Genomic DNA, 17,239 nt, shown 5'->3' with positions numbered 1-17,239 from the left:
GTCCACCCACACACACACACACACACACACACACACACACACTCAAGAGTCTGACAGTACTCCTCAGGCGCAGACTGTGGTTTTTTTAGATGCAGGACAAACAGAGGGTCAATGCGGCACGCAGAGCGGATCGGGAATGTTTAACTTCTTTATCTCGTTTCATCTTTTAGCCCGTACAAGAATAAGTTTTCGAAGCAGTTCTAGGAATATTTGTGTTCTTCCTTTGCTTGGTAATCTTTGATCTTCTGTGTGCGGGTGGAGGATAAATCAGCACAATCAGCATGTCTGTGTGACGTTGAATGAGGTGTTTGTCGGCCGGGTGTTTGACTGCACTGGCCTCTGCAGGTCAGTCCTCTCCCTCGGGGCAGGACCTGATACCTGGAAGATTTTATCCACCTCCGTCGTGTGTGTATAGTGCTGCATGTGTGTGTGTGCTTTGAAAGGTGCGTTTTTCTTGATGTCTCCTGGTCAATAGTAGCTTCCTGCCTTCGGGGTCTGAGTGTTGTTTAATAGGCCGGTATGACACAGGGCACCTGTGTTTCCTCCCTCTACCTGCTCCGACACAGAAACAGCCTCTGTTTGGCCACTTTGCTCTGTTTGACTGGCACATTTGTTCCAGCTGCATTAGAGTTAAAGATGGAGGAGATTAGATAACTTCTTGAAATTTGAGAGAGGTGATATCATTTGAAGTCTGCTCAGGTGTTCTGAGGCCTCTTTTCGGGCCTATGAGAGCAAATTGACTTACAGTGAAATTTAGATGATGATTGCAGTAGGTGGTTTGGTCCTCCACCTTGAACTAGATAAAGGTCATAACCACAATATACAGTACTGTGCAAAAATCTTGAGCCACTCCTTCTTTCTTTTTTTTTCTTTTTTTTTTTTTTGAGGAACATGGGAAATGCGTGCAGCAAGTTATTGAAATACGTGTAATGGATGCTGGCAGCCTTTTGATCTGTTCTCGGTCAAATTGATCCCACACTGCTTCAATAATGTTGCGGTCTGGGCTTTGGGGAGGCCAATCCATGGCTGACAGTGTTCCAGGTATGCTTTCATCATTATCAGGCTGAACAACAAAGCTGTTGCCAATCAGAGCCTTTCCAAATGGTATCGCATAGCAGATCAAAATCTGATGGTTTTATTACTCCACCAGACCTGTTGCCACTGATTTTCAGTCCACCCACATGGAAAAGAAATAGTAATAACTTATATGATTTACTCATGAAAGTGGCCACTTTCTCATTACTTTCATACATTGTTTTAGTAAGTATCCAAAACATACAAGTTTCATTTATATAATTTTTCAAGGGATCTTATATCTGTTTTCACTCTTGTGTGCTTTTCATACAAGTTTCACACAAGACAGATACAAACTTTATAAGATTTATATATATCTCTTCCATATGGGCAGTTTTTGTCTAATATGGCATACCTCAGCCTGCTTCTTAAGGAGATCATTTTTAGATACTGTTAATACTGCTGTGGATAGTTTTTCAGAACGGCTGCTTCTTCTTTTGTCCTCCACGCTGCACACTATACATAGATATACCAAGTTTTCAGCTAATAGCTCTTTGCGAATCACCTTGTTGATGCATAAAACAATTAAATGGGAACAAATGATGTGTTTGTGCAACAGGCAGATACAATTTAAAATGGGTTACTTGCTATTGTCTGTTGCTCTGTTATGTGTACACACTGCACAGGTTCATCCCTTAAGTTAAGAACTTTTTATGCTTGTTTGAGTGTTAAGTGGCTTAACAAAACAATGATGATATTAATAAAAACATTCCTCTGAAAATGGTCAGGTGCAAGGATTGGACTGAAAAGAAAATCACGACATCATGAACATGAAATTAGTTTTATTATTGAAACTACCCCATGATATTGATCCTCAAAGCTGGCCGTAGAAAAAAACCTCCTCTCCCTCCCCACAAATGAAACCAAGCTGCTGTCTACAAAATGTACACTTAGAAGCTCTGTTACCTTCTTTGTCCCGTCAATGTTATCGCTGGTATTGGGGTTTTGAATAGCGAGGGCTCAGAAATGCTGGATAATAATAATTAGTTTATCAGTAGTAGTGGAAATAACAACAAGAAGGCACAAGTATAGCATCCACATGATACTGGGTTTTTTTTTCAATGCAACGTCAGTGGAGAGCCTTCACCACACCCGTGGTATCAGTCAGCCATTGCAGTGCAGCAGCAGACTGGTTGGACATTTTCTGATCAACTTCACCGGTGATTATATAGAAAAGGTGAGTTTAACAACCTCAGTTCATTCATTCAGAGACACACAGTGACGAGTGCAATAAGCTTCTGACATGGCGTGTGATGTTTCCCTGCTTCTGCATGGGTAACAGTTAGAGAGTCAGCCTGTGAAATCTATGGAAATATATGAACTGAGGCAGATCATACATTTCATACAACACAGCTAAATGTTCAATAAGTCCTCCCAAACCACCGCTGTGGTTCCTGTTATATTGGCACATAAGATTGCTGGATAGTGGTCTGGACTGAGTAAACAGGCTAAATACCTGTACGATGAATCTCACTTCCATTAGCCTTTACGCTACCCTACTGTGGGAAGTAGTTGCTGTATCACAGAGCTGCACAGAACCAACACTACAGCTGCCAACGTCATCACACTCGTACTCATCATTTTCTCGTCACATGTTCTTCTCTTAAATGCATCCATGGGGTTGCACATTTCCCTGTAACACACTTCTGCCCCTTTAGCTCTGTTAAAGAAGGAGAAGTTCAGAATAATCATTCAGAGTAATTAGTGATAAGGTAATGGGTTCACTCACACAATCTGGGTCTAATCAAGGGTCACAAAGAGGTTGACCCGGGCGGGGCCCGCCTGGCAGCGCTGCCATTCACAGTTAAAAACAGCGGCGTGTCCTGCAGCTCATTTGGGTGGACAAACTCTGCCAGCCTACATTATACGTATTCGTCAGGCTGAATTGGTGGGCCAGTATCTCGGGCCCAGAGATAAGTGGAGAACTTTCCAGATGACTGGAGCAGGACAACCCCAGCCCGTCATTCCACTGATTGCCACACACTCCTCTGTTGCCTTTTTGGCAGCAATTTCTGCCGGGCCCCCCTCCATTCTGCCTTTCACTTTGTCCCAGTAATGATAATGGGACACATGCCTTCACCGCCACACACAATGTTATATCACACAAGCACACACTCTCACTCTGTCTGTCCGTCTCTCGCACACACACACTCAGGGGCACAGTGTTAGTACGGTTTCTCTGTTAAATGTAGTAAGTCCCTGTCGCCCCATCCTGCCAGCTTTGTCTGCCCTCAGCTGTTCCGGCCCGGTGCCCGTATTGTGCTGCCGGGCTCATTACCAGAAGCACTGTGGCCCGAAACCTCCTCACTAATAGGCCCGGGGAGAGACAGAGAGGAGTTATTTCTGTTGTGTCGTCTGTGGAGCAGTTGTAATGTGTGGGGTTTTTTGGCAGCAGGACTGTTAATGTTTAACGCTCGCTGCTGTTATTTCTCTGGCTGGTCCTCAGCTGGCTGGAGAAGCTGAAAAAAAGGGTTTCACTTAAAAGATTTTCCTCATTCCAGCGAGGCACATGAACGCGAACGAGCGTATATGGATGTGTATCATGTCTCTGCATGCTTGAGCAAGGGACTTGCAACCAATGAGCGTCTGGGTGGTTGATGGGCTGTCTGGGGTGGACCAGGCCACTTGGACAACAATGGGATGAAATTCTGGTGTTGTTTAAAGTTTACAGAGCAGTGTGTGTGTGTGTGTGTGCGTGTGTGTGTGTGTGTGCGCGTGTGTGTGTGTCTACAGTGGTTTGGCTGGAGGAGCGAGAGGAAGCAGGGGGTGTAAAGGAGTGAGTCAGGAAATGGTGAAATGTGAGGAGATGGAAGACTTGAGGGGGGAAAGAAAAAGAAAGAGGAGCGCATACTGTAAACAGAAACGTGTCAGGGCTGATCTTCATCAGCAGATCCTCTGACTGAGGACTTCAGGTGATTGTCTCAGAGAAAACCCTTCATGCAGTCTGATTGAGGAGTTACATAATTAGACTTGAGGGTTTCTTTAAAGATGAATTAGGCCATGAACTGTGCAGAAGTTCGTGAACTAAAAAACGACTACAGCGATCGCGGTGGTCTAATGAGAGTAAAGAGCAGCTCAGAAGATCCAACACAGGAGTTCAATCAGGTTCAAGTGCAGGTTTCAAATAAATACTCTGATATTAAGTTACAAATAAAACAACAACAAAAAAAAGTTAGATTAAAAAAACCCATTATTATCGCATTTATTTTCATAATAATAATAAAATGAAAATGTATTTATTTTATCGGTCTCATTATTTTTTATATTGTGTTTTTGTTTTGTTTTTTCTAAATTATCAAAAAATTTAAAAAGAAATGTATTTTTTTTAAAAAGGAAAAAATCGTCCCGACCTCTCGCCATTAATCTCGCGGTAGGTGGAGGTGGTGGTGGCACCAGGTGGGCCGCGGCACCGCCGAACCGTGGCCTCGTTACGGCGGCTCTATAATGAGGAAAGAAATAATTGCAAATAAAAGTACATGATGCAGAAAATAAAAAAAGAAATTAGACAGATGCGCGTGTTTTTCGGGATCATTGACTGTGTCCTTTAAAAAATGCTGAGTAGAAAAAAAAAAAAAAGCATTTCAGGTTTTTTTTTCTGTTGTTGTTGTTTTTTGGGGGGGAGGGGGGGTCAGCTCACCGAAATAGCGTCAACGATGACGTCACCAATAATAATAATAATAATAATAATAATAATAATAATAATAATAATAATAACCGATTTAACGTATCACAATTTCCCTGCTATATTGAGCTCTGGAGAATTGAGAAAGCAAACAGGGAAAAAGCACATAAATTTGTCATGCTTTAATTAAAATAATTCTTTAGAAATTCATTATGTACATCTGCAATAATATTAATAACAGTATAAGAAAAAATAGTCACAGTTTTTACCAAACATCAGAACATCAGCATGACAACAAACTCAATTTAACTGAAGCAAAAACAAACGTATTTCAAGCCTTGTTGGTTTTTAGTGGCCAAATCATCATCACCCCCTCCCCTCTTAGTGAAACTGCATCACTTCCCCCATAAAGTAATTCTTCATTTACATTATGTACATATTGCTGGACAGATATGTAATTGTCTTTGAGGGGCGTATGGAGGCTTTTCTTCTGTAACTGTGATTTTTTTCCCCCCCAACAGTAAAATCAGAATTTACAGTAACAAAAAATAAAATAATAATAATCACAAACTGAATTTGCAGGCAAGCATACAAGTAGATTGAGAATAGAAATTGATTTGTGGTGATAGGATAGGATTCAGTTCTTTCCCCTCTTCTTAAAAACAAAGAAAAACAAATAAAGGTTGTAAACAAAGCAGGCATAGTTCAGTACAAAGAAGTTGCATATCCCTTATTCACTGGATCAGTGGAGTCAAGTTGCAGATGTGCCAGGAAAAGAAAAGAAGAAGAAAGAAAACAGTCTTTGGCCAAAACAGCGCTGAATGGATTCATACTGAAAATATGCTCCCATGGAGTCTGTGGAAACAAGCCCTGGAGGAGGTCGTGGTTAGCAATGTGTAAACGTGCATGAGTCACAGCTACCCTGGGAAACGCTGTCTGTGACTGCAAATAAATACAGGAGCAGGCTTAGGATGACCATGAGAGGACGAGAAGGAGAGAAAAAATGTGTTGCTGGGTCATCAGTAGAAGTCTCGAGTTCACTTCCAGTTTAGAGCTGCGTGTCTCGGTCCACATCAGATCAGCTGATGGTAAGGTCTCCAGTCTTTACCGTGGCGTGGAGGCCCATCAGGACTGAGGCGAGCAGCGAGGACTAGAGGTGGTCGTAGGCGGCTGCAGATGGCGGGCCCGTGCGGGAGGCCGAGCTGTAGTAATAGGGCGAGCCTGCGGGGGGAGACACAGATGGAGCTGGATGATGCTGGTGGTCACAGCTTTGGCTCTGAGTGTTTTGAGGCTGAAGGCCCATCGCGACCTGCACGTAATGAGGGACCCGGAAACCCTAAAAGCATGAGTGATGCTGGGGTATGTTTCAAGCAGAAAATCAGCCATCAAACCTCCACCTCTCTGTCAATTAATAAAATTTGGTGATGAGATGAGAATACAAAGCGAGTTTCTCCAGCAATTAGACTACAAGATGCCTGCCTGCACTCCACAAAACTGCAGTAACAATACAACAATACTGCATACACTGCTGTCTTTGAGGTAAAAATGAATACATTTCAAGCTACTGTACATTTCAGTGTCGAGAAATGGAAATGTTAAAGGTTTAGATGACTTTTTGCTCATTAGTTAATGAAAAGTTGTTTTACCAGTTGTCTGATGTTATATTGTTTTGTCTGCAGCCCAGATGTGGCTTTTAATACAGCAAAATTTTTACCAAGATAAATGAATATGTTAAAGAAAGGTAGGGGGGTCAAAAAGTGCATTAGGTGTCACGCGCGCCACTTCCTGGTAGGCCGTCTATTAAATTCTAGTCAGAGTGAAATGTTTCTGAATCATAAGGTCAGAGAGAAAATTCTCGTAAACCGTTTGTGAATTCTGGAGAAGCTCCGCAGGGGACACGTTCGCCGCCTTAGTAACAAATATGCACGGGGTTGGGCTTACGTGTGCTCAGTTACTCACCCAGCAAGCTGGAGTTGGTGAACCTCCAGGCTTCGCTGTACGAGGTGTAGGGCGAGTGGCTGTAGGACTGACCCGAGTAGTCTGCACCTGCTGCAGAGAAGGAAAAGAACATTTTAAAAATAAAGTTGAGCAAACAGTCCAAACGCTCCGAGCTGAAACACGCGAGGAGACGTTTTTTATTAAAATGCAAAGCTGGAGCATTGCAAGGAGCTCGGCAGGTTGTTTGTCTGAGTGCCAGCATCTGTTCAGCCTTAGCTCATAATTCACCGACAGTTAGTGCGGCCTGTAAACCATTAATCTGTGGTGCAGGTGGATGGCTGAGGGTAAAATCCCTCGGCCCAGTGGTGCGTGCACACAGCTAGCCTTTACGCCCTCTTTCTCCAGCGCTTAGGCCCCTTCCATCGTTCAGCCTCTGCCCTCTGAAATGTCCTCCTCCTCTCTCCATCCTGCACTTCCTGTCTGGCAACTCCTCTTTCTTTCATTTTTCTTTTCTTCTTCTTCTTCTTTTTTTTTTTTAAACATTCCAATATCTAATTGGTAATTATGTTGGCTGGAATGAATCCCTGAGCTCCCCACCTCCTCCTCCTTTTCTGCCCCCCCCCCCCTACTCGGTAATTGTGTATCAACGCTTCCTCACAGCGAGCCCACCAGAAAAAATAATAAATCAGACCCTCTCATTTCGCGCTTCGGAGGGCAGACTTCAAATAAAAAAAAAAAAAGGCAGATCGCACACATACATGCACATACACACTCTCTCTCTCTCTCTATGCTCACATGCAGGCATCTTGACACACACACACACACACACACACACACACACACACACACACACACACACACACACACCCTGTAAAAAACAACAACAAAAAAACCTTCTACTCTTCCCAGCTTTACGCCCCATCCACCCACAACCATTGCATCTCCCTCCTGGGCCCCCTGGTTCCCATGGCGATGTGTGGTAAGAGGTGTCTGGGTGAGGGGGTGTGGGCAGCAGGGTGGAACCCCAGCCAGTTCCCTGTACCCCTCCCCATCGGGCTCACGTGCACCCCTGCGCTCGTTCACCCTGGCAAGACTACTCATTAACTCAGCCCGTCTCCTGGTTAATCTACAAGCCGCCATCCTGCCCTGCTCCTTCTTTCTGTTTCCTTTCCTTCCTCCTCTTTCTCTCTCTTTCTTTCTACTTGTCTTTCCATTTTTCCATTTTTAAAACAAAAACGTATTCCTTCGGGTCAGCTCCTTACCTGCTACCATTCCCGTGATTGCAGAGGAAGAGTATCCCGTCTGAGCAGGGGAGGGGATGTGAGGTGGGTAGCCAGGGAGGGTGGAGCTCACCATGTCGCGCCCTGAAAGCACACAAAAAAGCCGCACATCTTTAACACCGAGGTGGATGTTTAGATTGGTGTTTTGTGCTGGACAAACGTGTAAGATGCAAAGACTGAATTGAAGCTGAAACGATAGGATCAGTTTATCATTTAACTTTCTGCAGCATTCAAATGCCGAAAAATAAACGAATGAGCAAAAAGTAAACAGAGATGAGATGGATGGCTGCGTTACCTGAGATGACAGACTGACTGCTGAATTGCCCATACACTGGTGCATGATGGGAGAATGAGTTGAAGGCGTTGGGGAAATGGTTGGAACTGCTGCTGCTGCTGCCACTGCAGCTGCTGCCGCTGACAGAAATGGGTTTCTGCAGCGCGTGCAGCTCCACAAAAGCCAGGTTACAGGCTGCCATGTTTGGGGAGGGGGTTGTGCTGGTCACTTCTGGGGACATTTCCTGTTTTAGACAAAGTGGCAGGGTCTGTACGGGCTCTGAGGTGGCGAGAGCCAGTGTGCAGCGCGTGGGTAAGGAAATAAAAAAACAAAACAAAGCAAAAACAAATGGTGAACATGGGTGGAAGTGAAAAAAGAAAAAACACGCAGGACTAAAAGAACTGTGTGAAATGCCAAAACTGAACAAAGAGTGAGCGGCAGCATGTGGAGGGTTCTGGGCCCTGTGGTTAATGGAGGTTAAAGAGCATAATCCAGCATTAAGAGTCTCACCAGTCACCATGGTGTAGCTCTGGTGTGCCGACAGATTTCGTCCAATGGCAGAGCTGGATGATGAGAGGCTGGTCTTGGCTTCGTCTAGGCTACCGTTGATGAGGGACAGCGGGTACAGAGTCTGAGGATGATAAAGGCTGCTGTTACAAGTGTACAAGTAAAAAAATGAAATGAGGCTTTTCAGTCCAAACAGTCGGTACCTGCTCGGTTTTGCTGTTTGCTGCTGATCCGAATGAATCCGGAGGATAGTGATGACGATCGAAGCCGCAGTCCAGATGTTGCGAGGCGGGGGGGAAGTGTTCCACTCTCATCTGTTTCCTCGGGATGCCTCCGCTGCCCTGAGAGTCCACGCTGTGCCGACAGCTCTCCTGATCACCTGTGAGAGGCAACGAGGAGGATAGAGGAGGAGGAAAGCTTCGTGTTAAACTGGCAAACAGTAATTTTATCCTGAAGGTCTTTAAATGTCCTCTGAGAAGATTTTGGCCCCTTCAATTATTTGAAAACTAAAGAGCTAAAGAGCTTGTCTCTTTGGCACAGTTCCTAAGTGGCTCTAATCTTAATTAACTGGTTTGTAGTTCTTTGTGGCCATCTGCGTCCCTCAGAGCTCCATCCCAAGTTTGCGCTCTCTTACTACTTCTTTGAATTTATTAGAAATCACAACATTAATAAAACTAAAGCAGGCCATAAATCACCGCTAACAAATGATTACACTGATATCAACGACTTGATTGCCTGCGTCCCTGACAGACGTCAGCTTTTTAGTTATTGGAGGAAAAACTGAGATCTGTCTAAATGCTGAAGAACAGGACAGAAGCTGCTGTGTCACAGTGATTGGTGTTAAGCGTGCCCTGTCGTGCACAGGACCTTGCAAACCTTAATAAAGTAAAGCTGAATTTCCGTTCGAGGGACAACTTTTGGCCTGTTTTACCCTTGCAACAGGAAAGTGTTCTTACAGGAAACAAGGTCAGATTAATGATTAAATAAAGCAGCTGGGAGAGCCATACTTGTTTTCATCTTTAAAAGTTTTAGAGTGCATGCCTGCAGAAGACCTAGAAACAAGTTTTTCCAGCCATATTTGCCTTTGTTTTCTCAGTATTGTTAAGGATAGTGGGCAGTAACCCAGTCTTTCTTATGAATAAGCTTCAGATTGCGGTGTTTTGTTTGCTAGATTGATTTCTTACTGTCATCGTGGCTCCTTTTGCCTTCGCCGTTGGGTTGAGGAATACCCAGCAAGCCACTGATGGAGTAAGTTGAACCCAGAGAGTCCGACTGCGGGGATTCTGGAGGGGTGACCGCAGAACTGGGGACTGAGAGCGAGAGAAAGAGAGAACAACAAAGACAGATCTGAGACAACGATACTGCGCAGCTCTTTGCTGCTGATGTGACGAGAGGCCCGAGTTTAATCTCGCAGAGCAATGTATTTAATCCTAATCCTTTCCTGCATCCCTTGTTGTCGTGCATGTGTTCATAAGTGGTGCAGACTTACTCAAAGTTTGCCCTGGACTCAGGCCTTTTCCATCCAGAGGAAGGTTAAACGGCTGCTGGACCTTCGTTCGGATTATTCTGGAACAAAAACAACAATTTTTAATGGATTAAAGCATTCCCACTAATTATACCACACACACACACACACACACACACACACAAAGGCAGCACACTCAGTCTCAGCCATTCAGCTCAGCCGAACTCAGCCAGTCACAGCTAAATGCTGCTTAACCACCTGAACCCCGGCTTACACGATTTCATTCATAATTCAGTTTGGCACCTGTTAATGGAGCTCACGCTGGGCACTGTATCACTGTCACACACTCCCTCCGCCAGCAGCCGGTCTCTGATTTCCCAGGCAAACATGGTGGGATTCTGCCTCTTGTACTCAGCGATCTTCTCCACAACCTTAGGAGTGGCCACTTTGGGCTTGGAGCCGCCAATCACACCGGGCTTGATGCTGCCTGTTTCATAGTAGCTGGAAGGGAAAGATGATTTTGTAAGTGGAAAGTTTAGACGGGACATAAAAGTGCTCCTGATGATTAAGCAACCTCTCAGCTCTCGAGACTCTCATTAACAGGAACAATTAACAGGAAGTTGAGGACTCACCGTCCCAGGATCTTGCTGACGCAGCCGTGGCTGACTCGAAGCTGCCGGGAGATGTCACAAGGCCGAACCCCCTGATGGGCCATGTCCACAATGCGTTGCCGGATCACCTCCGGAAGCGGGCGTCCATTAACAAACATTCCACCTAGTTGGTTAAGACCCCCATGACCTGGGGGAGGAGGGGGGATGAACACTTATAAATGTCATGGAACTCACGTGCACCTGTCTGCACACACGCACACATGCATGTTGATTCAATCACACCTGCTGATTCACACATCATTTATCCAGGTTAACTCTATAAAAGCTGTTTGCATGGAAAGAAATGATCTAAAAGTTCACACACACAGATTTTACAGATTCATACCAGAACTTTACTCAGTGTTTTAATCTATTTATATTTTATTTAAAATATAACATAAAAATAATTAAAAGAAATAAAAAAAATACTAATGATTACATATTAGTGCTATATTTTGCAGAACCGGGCATATTTAATTTATCTAAAGTAAACAGAATTTATCCCTAAAGCAAGACTGATGTTTTAGATTTAGATAATAAACAAGATGACAGTGAGTCGTGGAGGTTAGTGAGACCTTTTGATACTTGGATGTGGTTAGCGTCAGTCTTTTCTGGAAGCTTTTTGTGTGTTTAAAAGTTTTATAAATAGGAAAAAAGCTGATATTGATCAAAACTTCAGTTATTTTGGGTGTGAAATTGCTTTTGTGTTTAACACTGGCAACAAACAGAAATGCGCATTCTGGAAAAACTAATGGTTCTTTGATGATCCCACTGGCTAATCGCCTCCTTATAAATAACACCTTCAGGCTTTTCTCCTCACAGTTCCCATTTATAGGCCGCTAATTTGAGGCTCAGTTGGCTTCAGTGACAGTGACTAATGTTATTTTACATTTCAGGAGAACATGTCACTCAGTGAAGGGGCGAGGTGGAGGGGGGTGGGGGTGGGGTAACATTTTAAACTGTGAAGTTCAAGTAAAAAAAAGAAAAAAATCGGATTGTCTATACTCAGTTTTTATTATTTTATGCGTTTCCAGCCTGTTTTTGAGAAGCATCTGTTCACATGAATTATTAAAGTTTAATATCTGTTCTCTGGCACATATAAAAAATATGTATATGTATTTTTTACACTACAGAAATGTGACTGGTGTTCTACAATAACGTGATTTTTTTTTTCATTTTTAATGCACATGAAGCTGATTTTCTGCGCGCATTTACTACAAATTAGGCACAAAGTGCTCCCCTGCTTCGCCCCGGCATATCCTCCATGTCTTCTCTAAAGGCTTGCACGGTGGTGACTCTGCAAGAACACCATTGCTTTTAATTTAACCCCATTGAGTCGCTCGTTTCTCTCAGCCTTTTCTCTTTTTCCCCCCAGCTTTCATTTCCACATCAAACAGCGGCCGGACGAGGCCGAGGCATGGAGGGAGGGCAGCCTCTATTAACGCTGCCAGCCGAGTGTGGAAAAAAATCTCCCTGCCAAGCTTCATCAACCTGCAGGATATTAAAGCGGAGCGGCCCCGAGGCGGACAGGGGGGTAGTGCGTGAACGCGCACGGCGCACTGACACCACGCACACACAGAAAAACAAAGCATGGGTTAATAGATAGATAGATAGATAGATAGATAGATAGATAGATAGATAGATAGATAGATAGATAGATAGATAGATAGATAGATAGATAGATAGATAGATAGATAGATAGATAGATAGATAGATAGATAGATAGATAGATAGATAGATAGATAGATAGATAGATAGATAATCCACGGTCTTCATAGAAGAACACATCTCAGTATTTACCTCTCCCGGTGTTACTGGACATATCCCTGAGTTTGTGCTTGTTGCTCCACCAGCTGAACGTGACGCTCTCCTCCTCCACGCCGACCCGGTTAAAGTGTGTTTATACTCCTACCCCTGCCTGGTCTGGCATGAGTGTTCTCCCACCAACTTCGAGCTGCAGGACATCAAGGTGTTTGTGAAACTGGCTGCTGGTCATATCTGTGCGGCCTCTGAACTCCTACTAAACAAACGTTTCCTCCCTGCGCGTTCATCTCACACCGTTAGGTCTACCTGTGGCCCACCTGCTTGTGCTAGTGGGCTACGGTGTGATGATTGAACAGTCTGCAGGAGATTTAGGCCATAATCTTTATGGCATTATAAAGACTGTATTTGATTTGTCTTATTATAGCGATGATTTGTTTATTATAGCGATACATTTATGTATATTCAGTCAGTACCGAATGAAAGCCGAGGTAAACATCATGGCAGCAGTCTCTACGAGACATGGAGCTGAAATGACAGGACTTCACGTTGGATGTGTTAAAGTGAGAGGCCAGCTAGAGAGATGAAAAATAACAATGTGTTATCATTTCTCGGTTTAAGGACACCCAGGTCTGTATAATGATTAGATCCATTGTTTTTGGCTGTGTGTGTGTGTGTGTGTGTGTGTGTGTGTGTGTGTGTGTGTGTGTGTGTGTGTGTGTGTGTGTGTGTGTGTGTGTGTGTGTGTGTGTGTGTGTGTGTGTCTTGTCTACAGGCTTCATCTGTTCAGCTGCTGTACACTGAAGGACTTTTCAGCTCTGGGAAATTCTCACGAAAATGAGCAAAAACATCAAGTGGTAATTTATGAGTAACGAGGGAAGAAAGAAAAAAAGAAACGATATGACGCCCGTCCTAAAAAAGCAGGTAAGCAGAAGTGGATCAAAAGTCAATAAAGCCGCTGCTGGTTTCTCTAAATGTTCAAAATGTTGTCATGACCTGCTGGGAGGCAGTTTTAAATGACGGACAGGACACCTGGACGGCCTGATTCAGTTCAGTTTACCTGCAATAACTTTAACATCGCAGGTACTAATAATCCATACAGCGCATGCCCAGGTCTAATTTACCTGATACTAATTCATTTATTATTAACTGAAACACACTTTTAATCTCGCTGAACAATCCAATGACAGTTATCTACTTTTTTTTGGTAAGTACTTACTTTATTTGACTTTATTTGACTTATTTTTGTTAGCAATTAGAAATATGTAATATTTTGAAACCTGAAACATGTGTGATAGTCTTGAAAAATAATCGAACTTCTAGATGATTATTAATAATGGAAATTGGAGGTAGCTGGTGAAGAAAAATTTAAAAGCATTTAAACTAATATGACATGACTCTAATGTAAAATTAAATCAAGTGTGTTTTATTTAATTTACTTCGATCAGGCCAAATAAAGAGCCGGTACACAGATGATCCACGGCGGGCTAACTTTTACGTTTGGACGTGAATGTATCATGGCTAAAACTGTGTAATTATTAATTTAATAAGCTGCCCGCTGTTTTCGATCGCTTGTATTAACGACGGTTATAAATGTTCAGTGTAAAACGTGATTTCCAGCAGAAATTGAAGGCCTCGCTGTTTTGCTCACAATTCCAAATTTAGCATAAAAACAAGACAGTTTGCGTTAATGAATGTATCATTGACTGTGATGGGGGTGCTTTTTATTTTAGGAGGAACTATTTATTTATTTATTTTAAGAAATCAATGCACTTTGGAAAATTAATAAGAATTATTCATCTGTTTTTGCGCGAGGACCCGTGCCTATAAGGTCACTCGAATTATGTCACTTAAAGACACAAAACAGACACACTCTTTGTTTTTTTCTGCGCACATTTTTCAACTTTAATTAAATTCTTTAGATAACGTCTTGTTAAACAGCGTTTAACCCTGAGCTCTGTCTCGCAGCATTTTGCCCGGTGATTTCTCTCCGTGTTGTCAGGATTGTCTAACGTTCTCATTCAGACATGACAGATCACACAGAAAACATGTTCACTTTAGAAGAGGGCTTACCTTTCCACGCAGGAGCTCGAAATAACAGCAATAATCATAAAAAATGTTCCACAGCAAATATTCTGATATTATCCAAACGATCTCTGGTGGTGTGCGTCCGAGCCGCGTTGGAGGAGGATGGACCGCTGTTGTGCTGCGTTGTGTTGCGTCGTGTGTGCGCAGTCGGCACTGACTCAGGTTTTATCCAGCAGGGCTGCGCAGAGGATGGAGCACTGCAGCCATTGGACGAGGAGGATGGAGGAGGTGTGTTTTGGGTTGGTTTTGGGGTTTTTTGGGTTTTTTTGAGGAGGAGAGGGGAAAAAGTGGGACAGGATGACTGACCGCGGGCTCTGATGGCATCACACCCCCTGAGTGACTGTACGGAAACACTTGTCAGGAGGCGGCTTGTTTCTATTCACCTCCAGCGACAGCCCGCTTTGATTAGATGGTGAACCGGCGTGTGACACCGGGCCCGACTTCCACACGATTTGCTGCGATGCCTCCCTGACAGGCGACTCTGGAGGATCCCACTGAGTCCCACTGAAAAATGTTTTGCAAAACTTTTTTTTTTTAACTGAACAAAGAGCAGAAAATGAAAGGTGGAAAATACTCTCAGGTCAGCAGGAGAGACTCTTATGTCCAAATTAAATCGGGGGAAACAAATTAATCTTCGCAACCAATGAGGAATCACGTTATTTATATAAATATAGTTTAACCAAAAAATAAAAGTAATAACAATTCAAATAATTAGTCTTTACCAAAATAAAATACTCCGCGAATAATAAATAAATAGATAATAAATAAAAACACGAAAATTAAATTAACCTCTGGTCCTATAATTTTTGTTGTACTTCATCTATATCTTATTTTTAAATGTTGCTCTCTTCCTTCATATTTAACAACAAAAATTAGCCTGCATGTCTTTAAAAAACGATACAAGGTAAACCTTTTACTGGTTGCATACAGCATTAGAATAAAAACAAAAAAACAACTAAATATGACGAGAAAAAATAAAAAGTTTTTGGCTCACACAGGAGACAGAGGGGCTTCTGAAATAAGCTGCAAGACACTAAAGGATTTTTTTTTGCATTTGAGCTTTTTCCAGCTTTTATGTAAAGAACGCATCCGTGCTTCAGTGTGTCCACGTAGTGGTTTTGTGTAGTTGAAAAAAAAAGTAGTTCTTGGTTTGACTTTCTGCACCGTACTTGCAGCAGGCCCCTGCGTGTGCGTGATGTGACAGCAGGGTGTCAGGATCCCGGTGAGTTTAAGACGCTGTTAAACGTTGTTCTCATGAGCCTGTAAAACAAACACAACACCTCTAATAACAGACACCAATGGCACCGTGTCGTCTGTCTCAAATTCAAGTGGCTTTACTCGGCCATATGGACTTAAAAGAATACGATCTGGGAAATAAAGAAAGAAAGAATCAACTTTGCGCTCTGGAAATCGTTCATTCGTCGTCTTTGAAAAGCTCTGCCACTGCACATGGTCAGGTCAGAGCCGTTGCTGGACAAAGGGTCGAGTGTTTTAAAATAAACACAAACGCCAGCACATTAAAGGAATCGTAGTATTAGCTGGAAGCAGAAACAGTCCTCTGTAAAGTGATCGGAGCGCAGAGAAAATGACAAGTGCCTGAAGGGAGAGGTGGCAGAGAAGAGAGGGAGAGAGGGACAGAGAGGTTACCGAGAGTTTAACAAGGGATTAAAACTCAACGATTGGTATCTATCGCGATCATACTCTGAATTAAAATAGCCTTTAATTATACGACTCCATTTGCCAAGGGGCGAAATTCATACACGCCCCAAAATCCACCGGCCTCTCCGAACGCAGGAAGACCGACATGAAGAAGTTACTGTTAAATATGTCAAAAGTTTCTTAACCTTAATTTTTCCCCAGCTGGAGAATGTCAGAGTTGAGGCTGTAAGATATCATTAAAAAGCATAAAAACACAAAAAGGTTTGCGTTTTATTTGAAAACATAAATTACTGAAAAACATAAATTCGCACGGAAGATGTAAGAGGAGAGAAATGAATACCATGGTCCAAGATTTACAATCCAAATGTTTTCTCTTAAACTATAAATTCAGTTTGAATTATTGCGCATTTAGGTGTAAAAATATTATAGAAAAAATAGAATATACTTTATTGTACAAGAAGAAGATTTGGCTTTACTTTATAAACAGCTCATCATAAGGTTGTATTTGTGTAATTAACGTACTAAATCCAGTGTGTTTACAAGATAAAACAAGATCACTGCTAAAACTCTATTTACACGCAGACTGGCGCATTAGGCTGGATTTACTGTGTTCATTTTGAATAAGTGTTATAACTGCAAGGCTATCCAAATGCAATCCTCGCCAGACAAGATGTGCACTTGTATGAACATCACTCCTCATATATCCCCAAAGTGAGCAAATGTTAAATCGTTCCTCATAAAGACTCGCTAAAGGCTTGTTGGCAGACTTTTAAGCCACTCTCTGCTTCCTCGTTCAGTTTTCATGTCTTTGGAACTCATCGTCTTCCCTCTTGATTGCTCTGCCGGCCAATTTAGAAAAAGTGTACTTATTTACCCTGAGCGATAACTGTGGGAAGTCTCTGAAACGTGCAGAAAATGTTC

General features: G+C 42.8%; 1 protein-coding gene across 5 annotated transcripts; it reads right to left on the bottom strand.

Annotated features, from left to right (window-relative positions):
* Positions 1-4,757: 4,757 nt before the first annotated feature.
* On the bottom strand, positions 4,758-14,786 carry pax8 (paired box 8). Of its 5 annotated transcripts, none has more exons than XM_004538040.5 (12): positions 14,645-14,786; positions 12,611-12,764; positions 10,793-10,958; positions 10,464-10,661; positions 10,185-10,261; positions 9,880-10,005; positions 8,899-9,074; positions 8,699-8,819; positions 8,210-8,467; positions 7,897-7,998; positions 6,656-6,745; positions 4,758-5,917 (listed from the first exon to the last, which is right to left on the bottom strand). In XM_004538040.5, exons 2-12 carry the CDS (start codon positions 12,630-12,632, stop codon positions 5,847-5,849), a joined length of 1,407 nt encoding a protein of 468 aa, XP_004538097.1. In that variant the 5' UTR covers positions 12,633-12,764; positions 14,645-14,786; the 3' UTR covers positions 4,758-5,846. The 5 variants fall into 5 exon arrangements, with proteins under 5 accessions (XP_004538097.1, XP_012772244.1, XP_076742640.1 ...); XM_012916790.4 differs by having other exon boundaries at positions 10,793-10,934; XM_076886525.1 differs by lacking the exon at positions 8,210-8,467.
* Between the last annotated feature and the right edge of the window lie 2,453 nt (positions 14,787-17,239).

Source organism: Maylandia zebra, linkage group LG7 (genome assembly GCF_041146795.1).
Source record: "Maylandia zebra isolate NMK-2024a linkage group LG7, Mzebra_GT3a, whole genome shotgun sequence".
Classification (NCBI taxonomy): domain Eukaryota; kingdom Metazoa; phylum Chordata; class Actinopteri; order Cichliformes; family Cichlidae; genus Maylandia; species Maylandia zebra.
This window is presented reverse-complemented; position numbering and strand designations above follow the sequence as displayed.

Coding starts and splice junctions, on each gene's coding strand:
- pax8 (XM_004538040.5), bottom strand. CDS start 12,632: ATGTCCAGTAACACCGGGAGAG. Junction 8,820..8,898: donor CAAACAGCAAAACCGAGCAG/GTACCGACTGTT, acceptor TATCATCCTCAG/ACTCTGTACCCGCTGTCCCT. Junction 5,918..6,655: donor CACCAACTCCAGCTTGCTGG/GTGAGTAACTGA, acceptor CTCCCCCCGCAG/GCTCGCCCTATTACTACAGC.